The 24239-nt window shown below is 34.3% G+C and overlaps 1 protein-coding gene and 2 long non-coding RNA genes across 3 annotated transcripts in view; all 3 read left to right on the top strand.

Annotated features, from left to right (window-relative positions):
• The window catches only part of LOC141458589 (disks large 1 tumor suppressor protein-like), a 137928-nt gene extending 133884 nt beyond the window's left edge, over nucleotides 1–4044 (top strand). The window contains exon 3 of the mRNA XM_074136824.1: nucleotides 3906–4044. Coding sequence (XP_073992925.1) covers nucleotides 3906–3964 — 59 coding nt within the window. The 3' untranslated portion in view covers nucleotides 3965–4044. The remainder of the gene's footprint in view (nucleotides 1–3905) is intronic.
• An 11778-nt stretch (nucleotides 4045–15822) lies between these two features.
• Nucleotides 15823–19427, top strand: LOC141458596 (uncharacterized). The gene is made up of 3 exons (XR_012461073.1): nucleotides 15823–16669; nucleotides 16906–18203; nucleotides 18322–19427. It is a non-coding gene; the product is annotated as an uncharacterized lncRNA (long non-coding RNA).
• A 672-nt stretch (nucleotides 19428–20099) lies between these two features.
• On the top strand, nucleotides 20100–22949 carry LOC141458595 (uncharacterized). The gene is made up of 3 exons (XR_012461072.1): nucleotides 20100–21743; nucleotides 21862–21979; nucleotides 22806–22949. It is a non-coding gene; the product is annotated as an uncharacterized lncRNA (long non-coding RNA).
• Nucleotides 22950–24239: the final 1290 nt, after the last annotated feature.

Raw genomic sequence — 24239 nt, 5'->3', positions numbered from 1 at the left:
AACTACAGGTTTCTATCTCAATTTTTGAAAAAGATATAGGGCAGGAATTCTTGAGATTTTGTTCATTTTCTTTATATTTAAAATTTCTGTATCTCCGGTATTATTAGTGATAGACCTGCGATAATCTGTAGAATTATAGTACTCTTTTAGCTTAACATTTGTGCAAAACTACAGCTTTCTATCACAATTTTTGAAAAAGATGTAGGGTAGGAAATTTTGAGATTTTGTTCATTTTCTTTATATTTAAAATTGCTGTATCTCCGGTCTTATTAGTGATAGACCTGCGATAATCTGTAGAATTATAGTACTCTTTTAGCTTAACATTTGTGCAAAACTACAGCTTTCTATCTTAATTTTTGAAAATGATGTAGGGCAGGAAATTTTGAGATTTTGTTCATTTTCTTTATATTTAAAATTGCTGTATCTCCGGTCTTATTAGTGATAGACCTGCGATAATCTGTAGTATTATAGTACTCTTTTCCTTAACATTTGTGCAAAACTATAGCTTTCTATCTCAATTTGTGAAAAAGATATACGGCAGGAAATTTTGAGATTTTGTTCATTTTCTTTATATTTAAAATTGCTTTAGTAGTGATAGACCTGCGATAATCTGTAGAATTATAGTACTCTTTTAGCTTAACATTTGTGCAAAACTACAGCTTTCTATCTCAATTTTTGAAAAAGATATAGGGCAGGAATTTTTGAGATTTTGTTCATTTTCTTTATATTTAAAATTGCTGTATCTCCGGTCTTATTAATTATAGACCTGCGAGAATCTGTAGAATTAAAGTACTTTTTTACCCTAACACTTTGCAAAACTACAGCTTTCTATCTCAATTTTTGAAAAAGATATAGGGCAGGAATTTTTGAGATTTTGTTCATTTTCTTTATATTTAAAATTGTTGTATCTTTGGTCTTATTAGTGATAGACCTGCGAGAATCTGTAGAATTATAGTACTCTTTTACCCTAACACTTGTGCAAAACTACAGCTTTCTATCTCAATTTTTGAAAAAGATATAGGGCAGGAATTTTTGAGATTTTGTTCATTTTCTTTATATTTAAAATTGCTGTATCTCCGGTCTTATTAATGATAGACCTGCGAGAATCTGTAGAATTAAAGTACTTTTTTACCCTAACACTTTGCAAAACTACAGCTTTCTATCTCAATTTTTGAAAAAGATATAGGGCAGGAATTTTTGAGATTTTGTTCATTTTCTTTATATTTAAAATTGTTGTATCTTTGGTCTTATTAATGATAGACCTGCGATAATCTGTAGAATTATAGTACTCTTTTATCTTAACATTTGTGCAAAACTACAGCTTTCTATCTCAATTTGTGAAAAAGATATACGGCAGGAAATTTTGAGATTTTGTTCATTTTCTTTATATTTAAAATTGCTGTATCTCCGGTCTTATTAGTGATAGACCTGCGAGAATCTGTAGAATTATAGTACTCTTTTACCTTAATATTTGTGCAAATCCCCAGCTTTCTATCTCAATTTTTGAAAAAGATATACGGCAGGAAATTTTGAGATTTTGTTCATTTTTTTTATATTTAAAATTGCTGTATCTCCGGTCTTATTAATGATAGACCTGCGAGAATCTGTAGAATTATAGTACTCTTTTACCTTAACATTTGTGCAAAACTACAGCTTTCTATCTCAATTTTTGAAAAAGATATAGGGCAGGAAATTTTTAGATTTTGTTCATTTTCTTTATATTTAAAATTGCTGTATCTCCGGTCTTATTAGTGATAGACCTGCGAGAATCTGTAGAATTATAGTACTCTTTTACCTTAACATTTGTGCAAAACTACAGCTTTCTATCTCAATTTGTGAAAAAGATATACGGCAGGTAATTTTGAGATTTTGTTCATTTTCTTTATATTTAAAATTGCTTTATTAGTGATAGACCTGCGTGAATCTGTATAAAGTACAATTTTTGTATCCTGAACTCTTATTTGCTTCCTTTTCAATTTATTATGAAATAATAATAATTTAGTCACATGGACTGACCGGAAATGCCACGTAATGAATAGAAATTTTGCGAATTTTAAGATTTACGCCTAAAAACATCTAGGAACTACGACTTTTATTTTAAATTTAAATAAATTCTAAAAATAAATAAATAAATAATTAGAATATTATCACAACCATCAAACAATACAATAATTTCCTTTAGAAATTGGGAAAAATTGTGCTTTGGCAAAGAAAAGCCAATGATGTCATTAAGTATGATACCAAAGTTGGAAGTTTGTTCTCGATTGTCGGGAAAAAAAAATGTTTGACATCTTTATTCCGGAAGTGTGCGTCTCTTAAATAATTTTTTATTTATTTATTTATTTTTTTTAAAAAAATCAACTCATAAATGACCGTCATTCGTAATTCTTTTTAATGAAAATTGATTTTAAAAGAGGAAGCTGGGAAACCGTGCTTTCTTTATTATGTTGAATTGCTCGATTATTTTTGGGGTGGAGGGAAAGCTAAGAAATCGTATTAAGAGAGTTTTCTGTCAAATATTACGCGCACACCCTAACATATATATTCAATCTAAAATATTTTCTGTTGGTTTTTCACCGTGTCAGCTAAACTGACAGAAATAAAAGTCCCATGAAAATGATAATCTAAACAAACAGTTGAACCTTATATAGAAAATCAATCTTGGGATGGGTGGGCGGGCGGGCGGGGGGTAAATTGAATTCAGTTGGCAAGGCTGAAAATATTTCCTCTCTGACGTCAGAAATGAATAAAATTTATTTCCTGAATTTTTTCTTTCCATTCTTGACGCCCATCTTTGCTGGAATTGTTAATAAACGTGGAAAAAGGAAAATCAAATAAATAATACCTTTTTTTTTGAATTCGTAGTTTTTTCCATTTCCTTGAAAATAAATAAATGTTTAGATCGTCCTTAAGCGTTGGATCCACTTAAGGTTATTATTATTATTGGTTATTACTGTTATTGTTTCGTTAGCCTCTTGCCAATAATCTTTTTCATGCCTTCACTTCCTGTCCCATTCCCATTCCCATTCCTGAATCAATCTATTTTAGTTAAATTTATAGACCTGCGCCAGTAATTGATTTCTAAATTTTTACTTTACAGTTTGGTTTTTTCGTCAACATGGTTAAATATAAGTGAAAGATTGTCCTGTATAAGTCTAGTGAGTCGCCAACATGGTTAAATGTGAGTGTAACATAGTCCTCTATAAGTCTAGAGAGTGAGTCGCCAACATAGATGAATGTGGAGTGTAAGGTGGACCTATATAAGTCTAGTGAGTCACCTACATAGTTAAATGTGAGTGTAAGATAGTTCTACATAAGTCTAGTGAGTCACCTACTTAGTTAAATATGAGTGTAAGATAGTTCCATGTAAGTCTAGTGATTCGTCAAATGGTTAAATATGAGTGTATGGTAGTTCTATATAAGTCTAGTGACTTACCTACTTGGTTAAATATGAGTGTAAGATAGACCTATATAAGTCTAGAGAGTCGCCAACATGGTTAAATATGAGTGTAAGATAGTTCTATATAAGTCTGGAGAGTCACCAACATGGTTAAATATGAGTGTAAGATAATTCTATATAAGTCTGGAGAGTCATCAACATGGTTAGGTGTGAGTGTAAGATAGTCCTACATAAGTCTAGTAAGTCACCTACATAGTTGAATGTGAGTGTAAAGTGGACCTATATAAGTCTAGAGAGTCGCCAACATAGTTGAATGTGAGTGTAAGTTGGACCTATATAAGTCTAGTGAGTCGTCGACATGGTTAAATATGAGTATAAGATAGTTCTATATGAGTATAGTGAGTCGTCAACATGGTTAAATGTGAGTGTAAGATAGTTCTATATGAGTATAGTGAGTCGTCAACATGGTTAAATGTGAATATAGAAACAGCATTTATGTTTACAGAAATCGCCGCTAGAGTTCTCCACCGGATGGACTGCAAAGCAAGCTTACAGCCTATTTAATGGCGGCTAACAAGGGCTATTTCTCTATTATCTATTTCACGATTAAATAATACAAATTCTGAAGTTTTGTGTTTCTGTTAACCATAACTGTATAAAACATGAAGTGTTATTCCAAAAGAAATACTATTTATCGTATTTTTAATGTGATTTTTTTTTTCTTGCTTAAATCGAAAGTCTATCAAATACCTATGGGAGAAATGTTGGAAAAAAATTTTTAAATTAATTATTTCATTGAAATTATTGAGCTTAAAGTAGTGGCCAATCACAGCGTAGTAGGGCTGCAGGCGGTGGGCGGGTCCTGCCCACCTCTAGTGTAGTCACGCCCCATCCAATGATAACCAGTTATGGGCTGGTCAAAGCGTATTTAACAATGGTGTTTCAGTACCTTTCACTTATTTTTCTAAATCTTTTATTATTTTCTCATATTTTATTAATTTTTTTGGGTTATTTTAGAAATAATATTAATCTTATGTAGATATTGAGAAATAATGCTAAAAAATTATTCGAAAAAAAAAAATCCTCAATTTTCAAGTAATTTTTCATAAGTTAAGCTCGTTTTCGCATAGTTTTTGCCAATATTCGATAGCTGCTCTTTACTTTCTCCTGAAAAGAATCTCGTATGGACACTCACATGACTTTTTTTGTTACCATAATATGTTCTGGTTAAAAAATTAAATTACATTTTTTTTTACACCAGTAATTTTAGTAATGAAGGTGGTGGGTCTGTAAATCACACTAAAATGATACTTTAGACGATAGCCTACCACCATTTCCTCTTCCTCTAAATAAGTACTCTCATTCAATGTCTTGGAAACATTTTCAGTTGCAAATTATGGATCTGAAAAGGTCGTTTTAAAAAAATAAAAAAAATAGAGAGAGGTGTTTTCATCCCTAGGAATGGAAATTTAGATATGAATATTATTAAATTAGAAGAAAGAAAAAAAAATAACGTAGTTTTTGGTCTTGTGTGAGCGCAAGGGACGAAGTGGGGGAAATAAAAGGGCAGACAGAAGTAACTAAGTGAATTGCTTGCTGGAACATCTCCAAATAGGACACCCAGATATACGCGCCCTTTGCCCCGCCAGCTGCTGCTTCTCCAGAAGAACTTATCCCTCACTCCCACTTAAAAAAAATGGTCCGACTTTATGGAAGAGCCCCCCCCCCACGGATAGGAGTACCATTTTAGCAGCAGTTTAAATTTGGTAATGGCCGTAGAATATAATAAAGCTCTAAGCTAGTCGAGTACATACGTAAGTTTGGCCAAGGGTGCGGAGCTTTCCGTTTCACCCTCACTGGAGTCAAAAGGGTTTATCAAACAGAAATAAGTTTTGCTCTGGGTTTTTTTTTAAAAACTAACTCACGATTCTTCCTTGGGGCGAAGGGGACCCTGTCCTCTACAGTAAATCCTGATTTAGGCCCCAAGGCGTTCAACGAATACCTTACTATCTACACATTTCAAAAGTTTCAAGTCTTTGCGATGAATTGAGAAGTACATGATTAGATAGGTGAGTTGATATGTGAGGATAAATCGGGTTATAAGATAGGTTTACCTTTACGTCAATTGTGATAAATGTTACTAAATTATCTAAACCAAAATAAACTGAGTCTAATCATGAACTATTGATTGTTGAGTATGATGTCATTGCTTGATTGATTGAGCGTAATTGACGGATAATTGGAGAATATCGGATTATTGTCTGTTCCTAGTATTTTACGAATTTCCTCGGCAGCCCAGAGGGCGCATGTTTATTCCTCTTCTTCTTCTCTTAGTTGCCCTTATCCCACTCCCTTCTACGTCTAGCCTTGTCCCAAGTTTGACGAGGGAATTCACGCTGTTCTCCCCATTTCATCTTTTACAGTCATCTAATGTAAATACAGTTTCAACGCCCTTTTTCGCAAGTGGGTGCAATTGTCGCTCGTGGGCCCTAAGACTGGAAACATAGTGGAGCGAAGAGCAAAGCGGCGAAAACAAACACTCTCTATAGATAGCGTTGCTCCATCTTCGCTTTGCTCCCCACTATGCGCGGTCCCATATGTTAACTTGTGTTTGATTTCGCCGCTTTGCTCTTCGCTATCATCGCCGCTTTGCTCGCCGCTCCACTATGTTTCCAGCCTAAGTAAACTATCCTTCCTAATTAACCAGTTAAGCGTGGAATTTAGTTAAAAAAAAAAAAAAAAAAACAGTTTGCGGAATTAAAATCAGACAATGACCATGTATCAACGTCGAACGCAGGGCAAAACCACCAAAAGTTTACAATAGTCGTAATAGTCACTGTGCAAGCGACTTTTTCTGCTGCAATCTCTCTGGGGCTTACAGATTACAGAGCATTCTCTGTGCTCATTCAAAATCTTGCACCGCTTCACGTATGCATTGCTCTAGTTAACTAGAGACGCAAGAGCTTTTTTTACAAGGAAGAAAAGAGTTTTTTGAATTCTGTGCAAAATGAAATCATGCTCGTACTGAGGTCCTAAATCTCTATCTAAAAGGTAAAAACGGACATTGCACAAGAGTTGAGAGCTTCTATTTGTGTGCGTAATTCCCCAATCTCTAATGCGGAGACCAAACATGTACCAACCACTTATTATTTGGCTGGCTCCTCCCTCCGTATAAAATACTTGGCAGTTCTATTGGTAAGATAAAGGAAACATCCCACCAAATAATATTCTTATTGTATTTTATTAAAATTTCGAGTTTTTATGGTTAATGGCAATTTTATGTATTTTTCACTAGGAGTACACTAGAACGCACCGTAACAGTGATTTGGTTTGACGTGTATACACATCAAACTCGCTTAACTGGTTAATAGTTCCAAAGGCCGCAGTTGGAGGACCGAAGGGTCACAAAAGGTGGCCAACGACCATCCTGGTCAAAGTCTTGACGAAAAATCAGACTACTCAGATTAGGAACTGTATTTTTTAGGTAAACAACTGCAGCCCATGGGGAGTGGAAGGAGAAACTGGGGCTTGGATAGGGGGTTTAACTACTTCCCTTCTGGGCTTCATGTAAATCCGAGCCAAACTAATCAAGCTTAAATTAAATTTCTTAGAATGTATTCACCTGAAATTTGCTTAAACTTTTCTTTGCGCCAAAAAAAAGAAGAATTTTTTTGAATAAATGCATAGATAAGGGAAGCTAAGGTAAGGTTATGAATAATTGATAAGAACAAGGAAGCAGTTTCAGGTTTGTAGTAGTCAGGTGAGCGTAAAATTTATGAATGAACGTAAATGGAAACGAAGCATCACGTAGTGGTGCTAAAGCTGACTGAATTGTGGGCGGTTTAGATTATTGATTCCACCAAGATTTAGAACCGCCAATGCTATCTAGCGGCCACCACTATAAACTGCTTTAATTCCTCTAAATCTCACTTTAGTTTACCAACATCTCTTACCGGATATAGAAGTTTATGGTCTCTTGAGACAGAATAACGGATGTAATGGGGGTTTAACTACATTTAGTAGTTAAATGAATCGGACTGCTCCTAAATATGAAATATGATAGGGAGCTTGAACTTTACTGCATCATTTTTCAGGCAAGCTTTTATTTTAAGGAGGGGTTTTCCTGAAAAAAAAGAGGATTTGAGGCACTTCTCTGAGGAACACAAAGGAACTAAGGCCTAGCACAAAACTTAAGAAGGAGGGAATGGGTTAACTCAATTGTTAGCGTAAAGGATTCCCACGCAGAGCTTCCGGGTTCGAATCCAGTTGCTGGCTCTTAGATTCTCCCTTTCTAGGCGCTTCATACAGCTTATTGTCCGATAATTAAGATTCTAATAGGGCGGCCCTTGAAGGCCTACGCCACTGCGACCCCTTTGGATCTATTGTGGCTCTCCAACTTTAGAGCTCGCCCTGCAGACCCGTCCGTTTAATCAGACTCGTGATACTGGAGAGCGACTCTTGGGTTTTTCGTTCCCCGAGAAGTAACATCCTTAGCCCCAGACCAGCCCCTCACACTAACACAACACGTCCAGAGTGCCGTTTCCTCCTCCTACTCCTCCTGGCACAGAACCTACAAAAGGCTAGCCATCTGCCAGGTGCACATGCGCGATGCATGTGTTTTCTGAGCCTGCACATGGCCAGTTTAATGAGCTACAATTATCCTATCGACTCCTGGCGCCAACAATCTCAATTGATGAAGCTCCTTTTAAATGTATGTAAGGTGCACAATGCTAACAATATCTAAGATTTTACCCGTCACGACTGGAGACAGTGACATGAGATGGGCCTGACAAGAGATTGAAGTTCAAAATACAAGAACTGTGTCCCTAATTGTTACCTTGGATGAGATGAGTTTCATTGTTTTTGAAACTGGTCCAAATTGCTCTCAATGACATAACTAGTTACTTCAATACAGGATCAGAATGTACGAAAAGTGATTCTAAATGTTCGCAATAAGGTACCAGGTGATTCGAAGAATTGGGCAAAAAAAACCTTAATTTCTCAAATTTAGGTAATAAACTTGGTTTGAATAAGGGTCATTTTGTGATTCTGGTGGCTTTTAAAGAGGTAATAGGGTTCTATAAATAGATAAAAGTGGTCCTAATTTCTCGTCAAAGTAGACAATTAATATCATTTGGTATCTCAAATCTGGTGCAATTTACGCTTTAAAGTTTTATCGAAACTTAAAATTTGAGAAAAAGTTCTTCTTAACCACAAAATGTTATTCAGTAAAATGGCACTTCCGCTCTGTCGATTTGCTCCAAAATTTAGTATTAAATTGAATTAAGTTGAATTTTAATTAGTATTATAAAAGTATTGGAGCCAAACATTACATTTAAATTCAACTTCTGCGGGAAGCACAACTCCATCTTTTGAAAGAACATCCTTTTATTGAGGCCACTTCCGGTAGTGACGAGTTGGTAAAATGAAAAGTATTAGATGAACCATTTATTTTAGCAAAATAAATAAATTTGAGAATAAATGGTGCAAAATTGGTTTGCAATTTTTCTTAAAACTTCAAACACTAGTTCAACAAATGTCCACAAGATTACACTGGCTTTAACTCTTGTAATATAACGAATTCTGGTGGCTTACTATACAACTATAGTCCTCTAAAAATTAAATACAGTAAAAGCTCTTTATTCGCGGGGTATATGTTCCATAAATATGCCGCGAATACAGAAACCGTGAATACGGAATGGTAATTTATATGGGATTATAGGGGATACGTTCCTAGCTGACAAAATAAAAAAAAACTAATATATAAAAAAATCAATTTAATTGAAGTTTTTGAACATTTTGATTAATTATCTTAAGGCTTAGGCAATGGTTTGAAGAATTTTGTAATTTTCTCTTGCTTGGCAGTTTTTAAAAGCTTTTGTTTGCAGTCAAAGTTTGAACTTGCCACTACAACTACCAACAGGTTTTTTAAAATGAGCGTAAAGATACTTTGCCTTCTCCCGGACCATTGGACCACTCAGGGGCACCCTTTTTTTGGATGCGGTCTTCGATCCATAATGGCAATGCCACTTCCATTTTTTCTATTGCTGGATCACGAACAATTACTTTCATTCTGGGCGTTTACATTCTCAAAAACACCGATCGCGGCGAAGGCGGCTTATGTCAAAGTCCTCGGCGATATCATTTAACAACATACTTTAGGCAAAGTTGTAATACTAAGATCTATTTTACTTTTTTTTATTAGTCCATTTGACGGCATTTACAAAGGATATTGGGTTGGATACCTATTGGAATCCTTTTATTATCATAGTGTACTTCCGCGAATATCCGCGAATATAGGAATTGGGTCGCATTTTTTTTAATCCGCGAATAGTGAAAACGCGAATGAAGGAAGCGCGAATAAGGAGCTTTTACTGTATAAATTAATTTTGGGTTTTTTCTTTTACTTTAAGCTAAAAATGGTTTTGAGAAAATCTATTGGCAAGTCTAGCCACAATCGATTTTCTTCATTTTGGGGGGAATTGACAGAAAATGACACATTAGAGGGGGTCCTTTATTCGAATTCATCTGGTTAAAATTTAAATAAACATAGATTTACTCATTTATAATTCTAATACAACGCAATTTAAGCAAATCAACCTTCGATTATAATAATAGCACTTGTTTAAAATATTTCCTAACATTTTCTCAAATATTTCTGAGAGATCAGAAGTAAATGTTTTAAAGTGCAATTTGTAACCTTTGACTTTCTCATTTTAAGACAATCTACTTTAAAAATTGACTACTGGTCCATCTAAAAGAGTTTTCAATGAATTAAACTAACACTGTTGTGGTGCTCGTGAACACGTTTTAACTTGCAAAAACAAACGTAATTTCTCATACAAAGATAAAGAGGAATCCTGGAAAATGATATACGTACTGCCTTAGAAAGCCCACATTAGACAAGGAAACTTTTACTAAAAAGTGGCCAGCACCTAGGTCTGATAATGATCACATAAGAGCCTAATGAGTTTTCTTCAAAATTTCCCATTTCTTTTATTTTTCCAGCATCCAGGAGGAAGATTGAGGTTGTTTGTGCTTCGAAATGTTATCAATTTTTAGAAAATTTATCTGGTCTTTCTTAACCGTGTCTTCAGAATCGAATTCGGACTAAAAATTTCTGAGTAATAACATTTTTATTTCAAAAAAAGTAATGTTTTTAGAAAAAAAAAATTTAAAGTGACGTCACTCAAGAACAGTGGAAAATATGAAGTTGGCCAATACGTCATTGAACTCCACTTTAGATGTGCTACACATAGTAAACCTATGGACATTAGTTACTGGTTCACCCTGTGTATTGTAACATAAACTAGCGTAATGTGTTATAAATATATTGTAATGTGTATTTTGCATTGTATAAATGTATGTTAGATATTGTTTCCATAATTCTGAATTATCATGTATTTTTGGTTCATTATTTAGATTTAATTAATAATTTTCGTTTGTATATAATATATTCTAGGAACAATTGTCCATGTTATGTGATACTTTAAATAAACCCCATATCAGCCGGGGTACTGTTGGTATAGGGGGGAATGAAAAACTTAAAAGTTTGTAAAAAACCACTGTTTTACACAAGGGACCCCATAGGATATCCCTGGTAAAAACTCAAAATCCTAAATACCACTTCCGTTTACCGGAAAAGTGGGAGAAAGTGAATAATAAATTAGTGAATCAGATAAGTATCAACCAGTGTCTAGAATTCAGCTAGGTAGTTTCTCAGACCCTCTCTTAGATGGCAGACAGGTCGCCATTTTCAAGATATTGTTATTTTTGTATTTATTTTACTATCGTTCAAAGTCAGAACTATCAATTACTATTTACCTTGATTTTTATACCCTGAAAATTATAATTTTTTTTTTGTTTCTGAAGATCATATGCAAATTCCATTACTCAGCGGTCCATGTCCATCCCCTTCTCCAGTAGCATTAAGCTCGTGACGTCAGTGTTCGTAAGCTTTAGGTCTTCTCTCTCTTTCTCAACATCTCACCCTCTGCAGCAGCTTTAGGGCGTGATCTTTATGGGCTGAGGAACCTCCTCCTCTTCAGTCTATGGGTCTGCAACATATCTTTACTGCAGGATAATAGCTGTTGGGATAAGTGCCAGATGTGTCAAGTAGATTCTGTAGATTAATGAGAGATTAAAAGGAAAAAAAAAAGCACAGAAGGATGTGAAGAGGAAGGGATATTTATTTAGATGAACTAGGGTCCTTAGAAGGGAAGGGTGTCTGCTTTTTTCCCTTAACGTTGTTCCAGGATTTCTTCAGGAATTTGAGATTGCTGGCTGGGATGTTGATCTAGACAAGATAGGAACTTTATCGGACATACGGCCTCTTCTACCTGCATCCCTTGAGTTAATATCCTAGCTCCAGGAAGCCCAGATTTCCATCAGGGCAGCCACCTTGAAAAGATTCACTGTTCTCGTCCTAAAAAAATCCTTTTATCGTCTCAGTATTTTTTTTTTCTTTTGCCTGGGATCCCAATTGGTAACAATGGATTTTCTCTTCAGTTTAGGCAACGGTCATTTCCCTTCTACGGCGTCTTCCTGCTTAAGCGCTAATGATAAAAACAACGATAAGCGGTAATTTGATTACTTGAGCTTTTATTCTCTGGACTCAAGTAGGATCTAGGCTTTGGTATTTGGAGGGTCGTAGATTCTCATTTTAGATTTGTTTCTATCCTCCGTAGCTGGTTTCAACTTATTTCTTTTGCAGCGGAAGTAGAATGGAAATTTTAGAATCATGGAGCGGAAGTTACTCCGATCTCTGCTTCCTGAATGGTCATCCCACTAACTAGTAACAGAAAGCAAACTGAACTAGAGAGAAGGCTTTCTAATTCCTAGATTCGACTCAATCGGCTACACCAGGGGTCCCCCAAACTACGGCCCGCGGGCCACATGCGGCCCTTTGAGAACATTTATCCGGCCCCCGCCGCACTTCCGGAAGGGGCATCTCTTTCATTGGTGGTCAGTGAGAGGAGGAGCACTATATGTGGCGGTGCCGCAAAGCGCTGCGTCGCTCATGTACAGTACTACTTCCGATGACGCGGGCTCCAAAAAATAACAGCCAGAAGTAGGAAGAAAGGCAAAGCACTATACGAGTAACTAAAACTCTACATTTACCATCTCATTAGCCAAAAGCAGGCCCATAGTTCCCACAAAAATACTGGGCAGTTTGGTGATTTCAATTTACTTGTTCTTTATTTGAAATATTCTATTTGTTCCCGTTTTGTTTTTGCCTTTTTTACTTTAAAATAGTTTGTTTTATAGTCCGGCCCTCCAACGGTCTGAGGGACAGTGAACTGGCCCCCTGGGTAAAAAGTTTGGAGATCCCTGGGCTAGACAAATAAGCTCAGTCAGGTACCCACTCTTAATTCCCTGGAAATGACAACCTGTAGACTTCCTGTGTAGAAAACAATCGAACCCTCACATGACTTCCTCTTTCCAGAGTGACAGAATTAGCGCGGGGGGGGGGGGAAAGTCACCAGAAACCCCAACATTTGTATGATAATGTGACCATTTCAGAGGTCAACCATATGTGGTTTTCAATTTAAATATTGATTTTCTAATAATGAAGTAAAAGAAGTGGCAGAAATTGAGCCAAGATTGTCCTATTCATTCATTCTGTCCTTTGACTTGTTTCTTCCGGTTTCGGAAACTCTGCAGCTGTAATCAGATGTGCGGGCACTTACGTCATATTTGGAAAGGCTGTGATCCAGTTCATTTTGTCCAGTTTTTCGCTGACTACTTTTTTTTTAGAAGACTGGAAGCAGTATCTTCAAGTATGACTAGTCATAATGGGCTAATGCTAAATAAGGAAGTTGATGGATATTGGATAGATTGTGGTCGTACAGTTCAGATTTGAGTAATGCATACGTACTTCCGACTACTTTGCAAGCAATTTCCTATTGGGCCGTAACGGAAATGGATAGGTTCTTCAGGTCTCTCGCGATCTCTTTGTAAATTGAGTCCATTTTAAGACAGTCTTGAGGAGAGAATATAGTGTAGGTAGAGCTTTACTCTACCATTTCAGTACACTGTACGCCCAAATTCTCTTCATAATGTTAATTAGGTATTCATATTTATTTAAAATTATAATTTTCAAGGAATTTATTCGAAACTATCTACTTTGAACAGTTCAGTTTTATTGAAAATGATTTTATTCCAACAAAAATGTATTATATCTAAAGCCAGCCATCTTTGTTTTACTAATTCCAATTAAAAAACATTTAATTTAGAATATTTTGGCAAAAGAAAGGTCGTGTGAATAAAAAATAAATTTATTTACAAAAAGGAAATAATTAATTTAAATAAATTAATTTAGATAGCCCCCTTGCTTTTCAAACGTTTTTTTAATTCAATTCAATTGAAGGGGGGGCCTCCACTGTTAGTTAAATCTGGTTTACATAAAACCACTTTACATGCAGATTTTAGATCAACATCAAACCAGTATAAAGTTTAACCGGATCTTGTCACAAAGTAAATCATACAGGCCGTGTGAATTCCAGTATTCTAGATTAATACAAAAATTTTTATTGAAGCTCATAGTTTCTGGAATTAATTGGAAGATTCTACTATTTAATGAATTTGGACTGGACTTCCGCGCAAAGTCCTGACGACGGCTCTCTCTTCCTAGAGGAGCCTCTTACAGCTCTCACAGTCCAGCGATAGGCGATATCGTTTTTAACGAGAGAACACTGGAATGGCGTCCATTGTCCTCAGATGTGGACGCATTATAATTTAAAATTAAACAGAGAGAGAGAGAAAAAAATAATGTAAATTTAACATTTCTTTCATAGTGACCGGAAGTATGGTGATCACGTAAAATTTGTACCTTAGTTCGAAAGAAAAGGAGTTTTTCAGTCTGTAAACATTTTAGCTCTTAACAACGAAAAATTGTATAACTGAAACTCTACGGTTATTTATTTTTTTTTCTTTTAGTTTCCTCAGTTTTGAAAAAACTTAAATTTCCTGGAAAATTCCTGCAGAGTTCCTGTGAAAAAAAAATCGCATGACTTCCTCTTTCCAGAGTGACAGAATTAGCGCCGGGAGGGGGGCGGGAATCACCAGAAACCACAACATTTGTGTAATAAATGTGACCATTTCCGGGTCAACCAATTCATACTTCATACGATTTAGCATTCAATTTAAATATTTTTATTCTCTATTAATGTAATAAAAGTAGGGATTAAGGGCATTTACTTTCGGGATTAGACTTGTCTCTAAAGTATCATTATAGTAAAAAAAAAATGGGATTAAATGAGTTGCTAAAATTTCGATTTCTGAAAGGAATAACAATACCGGAAGGCTCCAATTTATTAGAGTTTATTTTTATTGAAAATGTTTAGTATGGTCGTTTCCGGAACTTTGTCTTTTCTGGGTATTGTACTGTTCGGAAAATTGCAGGAAAACTCAAGATAGTGAGATTTGTCTTATAAGAAAATCGAGGGAGTAGTTTAATCCAGACTTTTTACTTACTTCTTTTTATTTTTCTATGAGAAAAATAAAAAGAAAAATCAATGTTTAGCGATTGTTGAATATTCAAACGTCAGTTTGTGGAAAACTAGAAATATATTCATAAATATATTGGAAAATGAAAGTGAATAACAAAATGGCTTTTTGTATGAGCGATTTCCATTCGCTGGCGTTTGATTTTCCCCAATAGAATCGCCAATGGGAACTGCTGGGCTATGGAATGGGAAGCGGAAGAGATTAAGCGATTGTAGTCGCCATTTTGCTGACGAAACAATGTTGTCTTCCTCTCCCCTCACCTACTACTACCATGGTTTGTGTTATAAACATGTATTCAGCCAATAGGAAGTGATGTGGTACGGGAGCAGCTCGGTGAATATGTAGGAAGAGAGAGAGAGAGAGAGAGAGAGAACATTATAGTGATGCTGGGAGGACCAGATCTTCTCTGGTAGAGAGCGTATCCCTCTGTTGTTCATAATGTTGGCCGAAATGAAAGATTTTCGTAATGTTCGTGATTGATTCTCTCTGCCTTTTTTACAATATTTATTTATTTTTTTTTTTTGATTGCTACAGTTATTAATATCTTTTAATAAATAGAAACAACAATAGGGCTGCCATGTTCTAGCGGCCCAGAGAGTGAACCGTTACAATTTTCCCTTTTCATTTTGTTTTCCTCGTTTTCTTTTCAAAAAAAAACAATCGAAAAATGATCTACTCTGCAGGTCGAATACTAATATCAATTTACATCCTCTACCTTCTTATTTTTCAAAAAATAACTTGACATTTTTACAATATTTTGACAATTACACAAAATCGTAGAACGAATATCCGGTTTCTGATTTTCATCCAGCATCAGAGACACAGCATCAGTTTAGTGTGAAGTGGTTATACAGGGTGTCCCAAGGTATATGGATAACGTCTTTTTCTCGGAAACTACGAGAACTCGTAAGCTAGCTAGAAAAAAACCCTAAAAAATACGTGTCCACTTAGTTTCTTATTAGGCCAATAACATGCCCATCAAATTGCCTATAGAGATATCTCTTTACATGCCTGATGGTGTTGTATCGACACGAGGGGGCTATTCAGTGGCCACCAGATTTGACACCTATGGACTATTTCCTGTGCGGATACCTGAAAAACAAGGTGATTATTCATAACTTTTTTCTTTCTTTTCTTATTTCTGCTTACCTAAAAGCATTTCTAAATCTAGGTGTATCAGAATCAAGCCGGAATTGCATCTGTAGATGAACTAAAGCAGAGAATAATTATTCATAACTTTTTTCTTTCTTTTCTTATTTCTGCTTACCTAAAAGCATTTCTAAATCTAGGTGTATCAGAATCAAGCCGGGATTGCATCTGTAGATGAACTAAAGCAGAGAATAATTATTCATAACTTTTTTCTTTCTTTTCTTATTTCTGCTTACCTAAAAGCATTTCTAAATCTAGGTGTATCAGAATCAAGCCGGGATTGCATCTGTAGATGAACTAAAGCAGAGGATAATTATTCATAACTTTTTTCTTCCTTTTCTTATTTCTGCTTATCTAAAAGCATTTCTAAATCTAGGTGTATCAGAATCAAGCCGGGATTGCATCTGTAGATGAACTAAAGCAGAGGATAATTATTCATAACTTTTTTCTTCCTTTTCTTATTTCTGCCTATCTAAAAGCATTTCTAAATCTAGGTGTATCAGAATCAAGCCGGGATTGCATCTGTAGATGAACTAAAGCAGAGGATAATTATTCATAACTTTTTTCTTTCTTTTCTTATTTCTGCCTATCTAAAAGCATTTCTAAATCTAGGTGTATCAGAATCAAGCCAGGATTGCATCTGTAGATGAACTAAAGCAGAGGATAATTATTCATAACTTTTTTCTTCCTTTTCTTATTTCTGCCTATCTAAAAGCATTTCTAAATCTAGGTGTATCAGAATCAAGCCGGGATTGCATCTGTAGATGAACTAAAGCAGAGGATAATTATTCATAACTTTTTTCTTCCTTTTCTTATTTCTGCTTATCTAAAAGCATTTCTAAATCTAGGTGTATCAGAATCAAGCCGGGATTGCATCTGTAGATGAACTAAAGCAGAGGATAATTATTCATAACTTTTTTCTTTCTTTTCTTATTTCTGCCTATCTAAAAGCATTTCTAAATCTAGGTGTATCAGAATCAAGCCGGGATTGCATCTGTAGATGAACTAAAGCAGAGGATAATTATTCATAACTTTTTTCTTTCTTTTCTTATTTCTGCCTATCTAAAAGCATTTCTAAATCTAGGTGTATCAGAATCAAGCCGGGATTGCATCTGTAGATGAACTAAAGCAGAGGATAATTATTCATAACTTTTTTCTTTCTTTTCTTATTTCTGCCTATCTAAAAGCATTTCTAAATCTAGGTGTATCAGAATCAAGACGGAATTGCATCTGTAGATGAACTAAAGCAGAGGATAATTATTCATAACTTTTTTCTTTCTTTTCTTATTTCTGCTTATCTAAAAGCATTTCTAAATCTAGGTGTATCAGAATCAAGACGGAATTGCATCTGTAGATGAACTAAAGCAGAGGATAATTATTCATAACTTTTTTCTTTCTTTTCTTATTTCTGCCTATCTAAAAGCATTTCTAAATCTAGGTGTATCAGAATCAAGCCGGGATTGCATCTGTAGATGAACTAAAGCAGAGGATAATTATTCATAACTTTTTTCTTTCTTTTCTTATTTCTGCCTATCTAAAAGCATTTCTAAATCTAGGTGTATCAGAATCAAGCCGGGATTGCATCTGTAGATGAACTAAAGCAGAGGATAATTATTCATAACTTTTTTCTTTCTTTTCTTATTTCTGCCTATCTAAAAGCATTTCTAAATCTAGGTGTATCAGAATCAAGCCGGGATTGCATCTGTAGATGAACTAAAGCAGAGGATAATTATTCATAACTTTTTTCTTTCTTTTCTTATTTCTGCCTATCTAAAAGCATTTCTAAATCTAGGTGTATCAGAATCAAGCCGGGATTGCATCTGTAGATGAACTAAAGCAGAGGATAATTATTCATAACTTTTTTCTTTCTTTTCTTATTTCTGCTTATCTAAAAGCATTTCTAAATCTAGGTGTATCAGAATCAAGCCGGAATTGCATCTGTAGATGAACTAAAGCAGAGAATAATTATTCATAACTTTTTTCTTTCTTTTCTTATTTCTGCTTACCTAAAAGCATTTCTAAATCTAGGTGTATCAGAATCAAGCCGGGATTGCATCTGTAGATGAACTAAAGCAGAGGATAATTATTCATAACTTTTTTCTTTCTTTTCTTATTTCTGCCTATCTAAAAGCATTTCTAAATCTAGGTGTATCAGAATCAAGCCAGGATTGCATCTGTAGATGAACTAAAGCAGAGGATAATTATTCATAACTTTTTTCTTCCTTTTCTTATTTCTGCCTATCTAAAAGCATTTCTAAATCTAGGTGTATCAGAATCAAGCCGGGATTGCATCTGTAGATGAACTAAAGCAGAGGATAATTATTCATAACTTTTTTCTTTCTTTTCTTATTTCTGCTTACCTAAAAGCATTTCTAAATCTAGGTGTATCAGAATCAAGCCGGGATTGCATCTGTAGATGAACTAAAGCAGAGAATAATTATTCATAACTTTTTTCTTTCTTTTCTTATTTCTGCTTACCTAAAAGCATTTCTAAATCTAGGTGTATCAGAATCAAGCCGGGATTGCATCTGTAGATGAACTAAAGCAGAGGATAATTATTCATAACTTTTTTCTTTCTTTTCTTATTTCTGCTTACCTAAAAGCATTTCTAAATCTAGGTGTATCAGAATCAAGCCGGGATTGCATCTGTAGATGAACTAAAGCAGAGAATAATTATTCATAACTTTTTTCTTTCTTTTCTTATTTCTGCTTACCTAAAAGCATTTCTAAATCTAGGTGTATCAGAATCAAGCCGGGATTGCATCTGTAGATGAACTAAAGCAGAGAATAATTATTCATAACTTTTTTCTTTCTTTTCTTATTTCTGCTTACCTAAAAGCATTTCTAAATCTAGGTGTATCAGAATCAAGCCGGGATTGCATCTGTAGATGAACTAAAGCAGAGGATAATTATTCATAACTTTTTTCTTTCTTTTCTTATTTCTGCTTACCTAAAAGCATTTCTAAATCTAGGTGTATCAGAATCAAGCCGGGATTGCATCTGTAGATGAACTAAAGCAGAGGATAATTATTCATAACTTTTTTCTTTCTTTTCTTATTTCTGCTTACCTAAAAGCATTTCTAAATCTAGGTGTATCAGAATCAAGCCGGGATTGCATCTGTAGATGAACTAAAGCAGAGAATAATTATTCATAACTTTTTTCTTTCTTTTCTTATTTCTGCTTACCTAAAAGCATTTCTAAATCTAGGTGTATCAGAATCAAGCCGGGGTTGCATCTGTAGATGAACTAAAGCAGAGGATAATTATTCATAACTTTTTTCTTTCTTTTCTTATTTCTGCCTACCTAAAAGCATTTCTAAATCTAGGTGTATCAGAATCAAGCCGGGATTGCATCTGTAGATGAACTAAAGCAGAGGATAATTATTCATAACTTTTTTCTTTCTTTTCTTATTTCTGCTTATCTAAAAGCATTTCTAAATCTAGGTGTATCAGAATCAAGCCGGGATTGCATCTGTAGATGAACTAAAGCAGAGGATAATTATTCATAACTTTTTTCTTTCTTTTCTTATTTCTGCTTACCTAAAAGCATTTCTAAATCTAGGTGTATCAGAATCAAGCCGGGATTGCATCTGTAGATGAACTAAAGCAGAGAATAATTATTCATAACTTTTTTCTTTCTTTTCTTATTTCTGCTTACCTAAAAGCATTTCTAAATCTAGGTGTATCAGAATCAAGACGGAATTGCATCTGTAGATGAACTAAAGCAGAGGATAATTATTCATAACTTTTTTCTTTCTTTTCTTATTTCTGCTTACCTAAAAGCATTTCTAAATCTAGGTGTATCAGAATCAAGCCGGGATTGCATCTGTAGATGAACTAAAGCAGAGAATAATTATTCATAACTTTTTTCTTTCTTTTCTTATTTCTGCTTACCTAAAAGCATTTCTAAATCTAGGTGTATCAGAATCAAGACGGAATTGCATCTGTAGATGAACTAAAGCAGAGGATAATTATTCATAACTTTTTTCTTTCTTTTCTTATTTCTGCTTATCTAAAAGCATTTCTAAATCTAGGTGTATCAGAATCAAGCCGGAATTGCATCTGTAGATGAACTAAAGCAGAGAATAATTATTCATAACTTTTTTCTTTCTTTTCTTATTTCTGCCTATCTAAAAGCATTTCTAAATCTAGGTGTATCAGAATCAAGCCGGGATTGCATCTGTAGATGAACTAAAGCAGAGGATAATTATTCATAACTTTTTTCTTTCTTTTCTTATTTCTGCTTATCTAAAAGCATTTCTAAATCTAGGTGTATCAGAATCAAGCCAGGATTGCATCTGTAGATGAACTAAAGCAGAGAATAATTATTCATAACTTTTTTCTTTCTTTTCTTATTTCTGCCTATCTAAAAGCATTTCTAAATCTAGGTGTATCAGAATCAAGCCGGGATTGCATCTGTAGATGAACTAAAGCAGAGGATAATTATTCATAACTTTTTTCTTTCTTTTCTTATTTCTGCTTATCTAAAAGCATTTCTAAATCTAGGTGTATCAGAATCAAGCCGGGATTGCATCTGTAGATGAACTAAAGCAGAGGATAATTATTCATAACTTTTTTCTTTCTTTTCTTATTTCTGCTTATCTAAAAGCATTTCTAAATCTAGGTGTATCAGAATCAAGCCGGAATTGCATCTGTAGATGAACTAAAGCAGAGAATAATTATTCATAACTTTTTTCTTTCTTTTCTTATTTCTGCCTATCTAAAAGCATTTCTAAATCTAGGTGTATCAGAATCAAGCCGGGATTGCATCTGTAGATGAACTAAAGCAGAGGATAATTATTCATAACTTTTTTCTTTCTTTTCTTATTTCTGCTTATCTAAAAGCATTTCTAAATCTAGGTGTATCAGAATCAAGCCGGGATTGCATCTGTAGATGAACTAAAGCAGAGGATAATTATTCATAACTTTTTTCTTTCTTTTCTTATTTCTGCTTACCTAAAAGCATTTCTAAATCTAGGTGTATCAGAATCAAGCCGGGATTGCATCTGTAGATGAACTAAAGCAGAGAATAATTATTCATAACTTTTTTCTTTCTTTTCTTATTTCTGCTTACCTAAAAGCATTTCTAAATCTAGGTGTATCAGAATCAAGACGGAATTGCATCTGTAGATGAACTAAAGCAGAGGATAATTATTCATAACTTTTTTCTTTCTTTTCTTATTTCTGCTTACCTAAAAGCATTTCTAAATCTAGGTGTATCAGAATCAAGCCGGGATTGCATCTGTAGATGAACTAAAGCAGAGAATAATTATTCATAACTTTTTTCTTTCTTTTCTTATTTCTGCTTACCTAAAAGCATTTCTAAATCTAGGTGTATCAGAATCAAGCCGGGATTGCATCTGTAGATGAACTAAAGCAGAGGATAATTATTCATAACTTTTTTCTTTCTTTTCTTATTTCTGCTTACCTAAAAGCATTTCTAAATCTAGGTGTATCAGAATCAAGCCGGGATTGCATCTGTAGATGAACTAAAGCAGAGAATAATTATTCATAACTTTTTTCTTTCTTTTCTTATTTCTGCTTACCTAAAAGCATTTCTAAATCTAGGTGTATCAGAATCAAGACGGAATTGCATCTGTAGATGAACTAAAGCAGAGGATAATTATTCATAACTTTTTTCTTTCTTTTCTTATTTCTGCTTATCTAAAAGCATTTCTAAATCTAGGTGTATCAGAATCAAGCCGGAATTGCATCTGTAGATGAACTAAAGCAGAGAATAATTATTCATAACTTTTTTCTTTCTTTTCTTATTTCTGCCTATCTAAAAGCATTTCTAAATCTAGGTGTATCAGAATCAAGCCGGGATTGCATCTGTAGATGAACTAAAGCAGAGGATAATTATTCATAACTTTTTTCTTTCTTTTCTTATTTCTGCTTATCTAAAAGCATTTCTAAATCTAGGTGTATCAGAATCAAGCCGGGATTGCATCTGTAGATGAACTAAAGCAGAGGATAATTATTCATAACTTTTTTCTTTCTTTTCTTATTTCTGCTTACCTAAAAGCATTTCTAAATCTAGGTGTATCAGAATCAAGCCGGGATTGCATCTGTAGATGAACTAAAGCAGAGAATAATTATTCATAACTTTTTTCTTTCTTTTCTTATTTCTGCTTACCTAAAAGCATTTCTAAATCTAGGTGTATCAGAATCAAGACGGAATTGCATCTGTAGATGAACTAAAGCAGAGGATAATTATTCATAACTTTTTTCTTTCTTTTCTTATTTCTGCTTACCTAAAAGCATTTCTAAATCTAGGTGTATCAGAATCAAGCCGGGATTGCATCTGTAGATGAACTAAAGCAGAGAATAATTATTCATAACTTTTTTCTTTCTTTTCTTATTTCTGCTTACCTAAAAGCATTTCTAAATCTAGGTGTATCAGAATCAAGACGGAATTGCATCTGTAGATGAACTAAAGCAGAGGATAATTATTCATAACTTTTTTCTTTCTTTTCTTATTTCTGCTTACCTAAAAGCATTTCTAAATCTAGGTGTATCAGAATCAAGCCGGGATTGCATCTGTAGATGAACTAAAGCAGAGGATAATTATTCATAACTTTTTTCTTTCTTTTCTTATTTCTGCTTACCTAAAAGCATTTCTAAATCTAGGTGTATCAGAATCAAGACGGAATTGCATCTGTAGATGAACTAAAGCAGAGGATAATTATTCATAACTTTTTTCTTTCTTTTCTTATTTCTGCTTACCTAAAAGCATTTCTAAATCTAGGTGTATCAGAATCAAGCCGGGATTGCATCTGTAGATGAACTAAAGCAGAGAATAATTATTCATAACTTTTTTCTTTCTTTTCTTATTTCTGCCTATCTAAAAGCATTTCTAAATCTAGGTGTATCAGAATCAAGCCGGGATTGCATCTGTAGATGAACTAAAGCAGAGGATAATAGATGCCCTAACTCGGTTAAAGCCGAATCTATTTCTTTGGCAGTAAGAGACAATTGGCAGGAAAGAGCATGTCTATGCATCTCTAATGGCGGAGGCCATTGCTAGCATGATCTGTAATATTAATGGAGGAGTAAAATTTATAATGAAATAGTACTTTTCTTCTTATTCAATCAAAATACCGTTATAATATTATCATTTTGAAATTTCTTATAAGAATCATGTTTTCATTCATAACTTGTAAAATATCGCTCACAGAAAAAAAACCGTTCAAGTAAATTTTTCTTAAAAAAAAATAGAGGAATCTATTTCTTAAATAAAAACCGCACCTCCCCATTTGAAAAAATGAAGTTGGTGCCTGTATCTCGCTTCTGGAAGCACCGAAAAAAATTTACAAAGTAAATTTGGATTCCTAACAAAAAACTAAGGGAACACGTATTTTTTAGTTTTTTTCTAGCTATCTTAGTTTCCGAGAAAAAGTCGTTATCTATATGTAGCTTGGGACACCCTCTATAGTATGGATAGTGTAAGTGGCAGATCCCCAGTTCGAATCCCGCGTGTAGCTACATTTTTATTGTGCTTAAAAAAAAGAAGAAGTTTAACAGTAAAGTACCGTGCTTCCTGATTGGTTAATTAAACCCCCACCTCACCAAAAATAAGCGATTACTTTTTTTATATTGGTGATCAATTGGGCCAATTAAAAACCTCAGAAACTTGATTTTTAATTAGACCACTCTAAATAACTTTAGATCATTGTTGACTCCCCACTGCTGCTGCTGCTGGGAGTTCCAGAAGTTCAACTAATAAATAATGAACCGCCATGTTTGGATAAGCCCCCATTATTGATAACTTCTCCAAATACCTGGAGGCGTCTTTTCCATCCCACAGGAGAACTTCACTGAATTCTTTATTCCTTAATTTCTCTTGGCTCTCTGCTTTGACGGGGCAAACTTGACCAAAAGCTCGTTCGCTATTTATTTCCTTTTCCTGTCTTGGCGAAGACCATGAGATACTGAGGAAGAACTCTCTGTGTACGTGATTCTCTGATCCTCCGTTTCTTTTTCTAAAATCCATTGTTGCCATCTTCTGGGTTGGTGGAATTTTATACCATAGTGTAAATGTCCTTTTTAAAATAAAATAGAATAGAATAAATAAAATTAAGTTTAATGAACGGACTGTACAGGACATTCCAGTCAAACCTACAAACATACGGACTGTACAGAACATTCCAGTCAAAACTCCTCCGACTCAGATAGCTGACGG

This window comes from Rhodnius prolixus, unplaced genomic scaffold (genome assembly GCF_049639745.1).
Source record: "Rhodnius prolixus isolate KJV_2025 unplaced genomic scaffold, Rpr scaffold_5, whole genome shotgun sequence".
NCBI lineage: Eukaryota > Metazoa > Arthropoda > Insecta > Hemiptera > Reduviidae > Rhodnius > Rhodnius prolixus.
The sequence above is the reverse complement of the archived record's forward strand: the minus strand, read 5'-3'. Positions and strand labels throughout refer to the sequence as shown.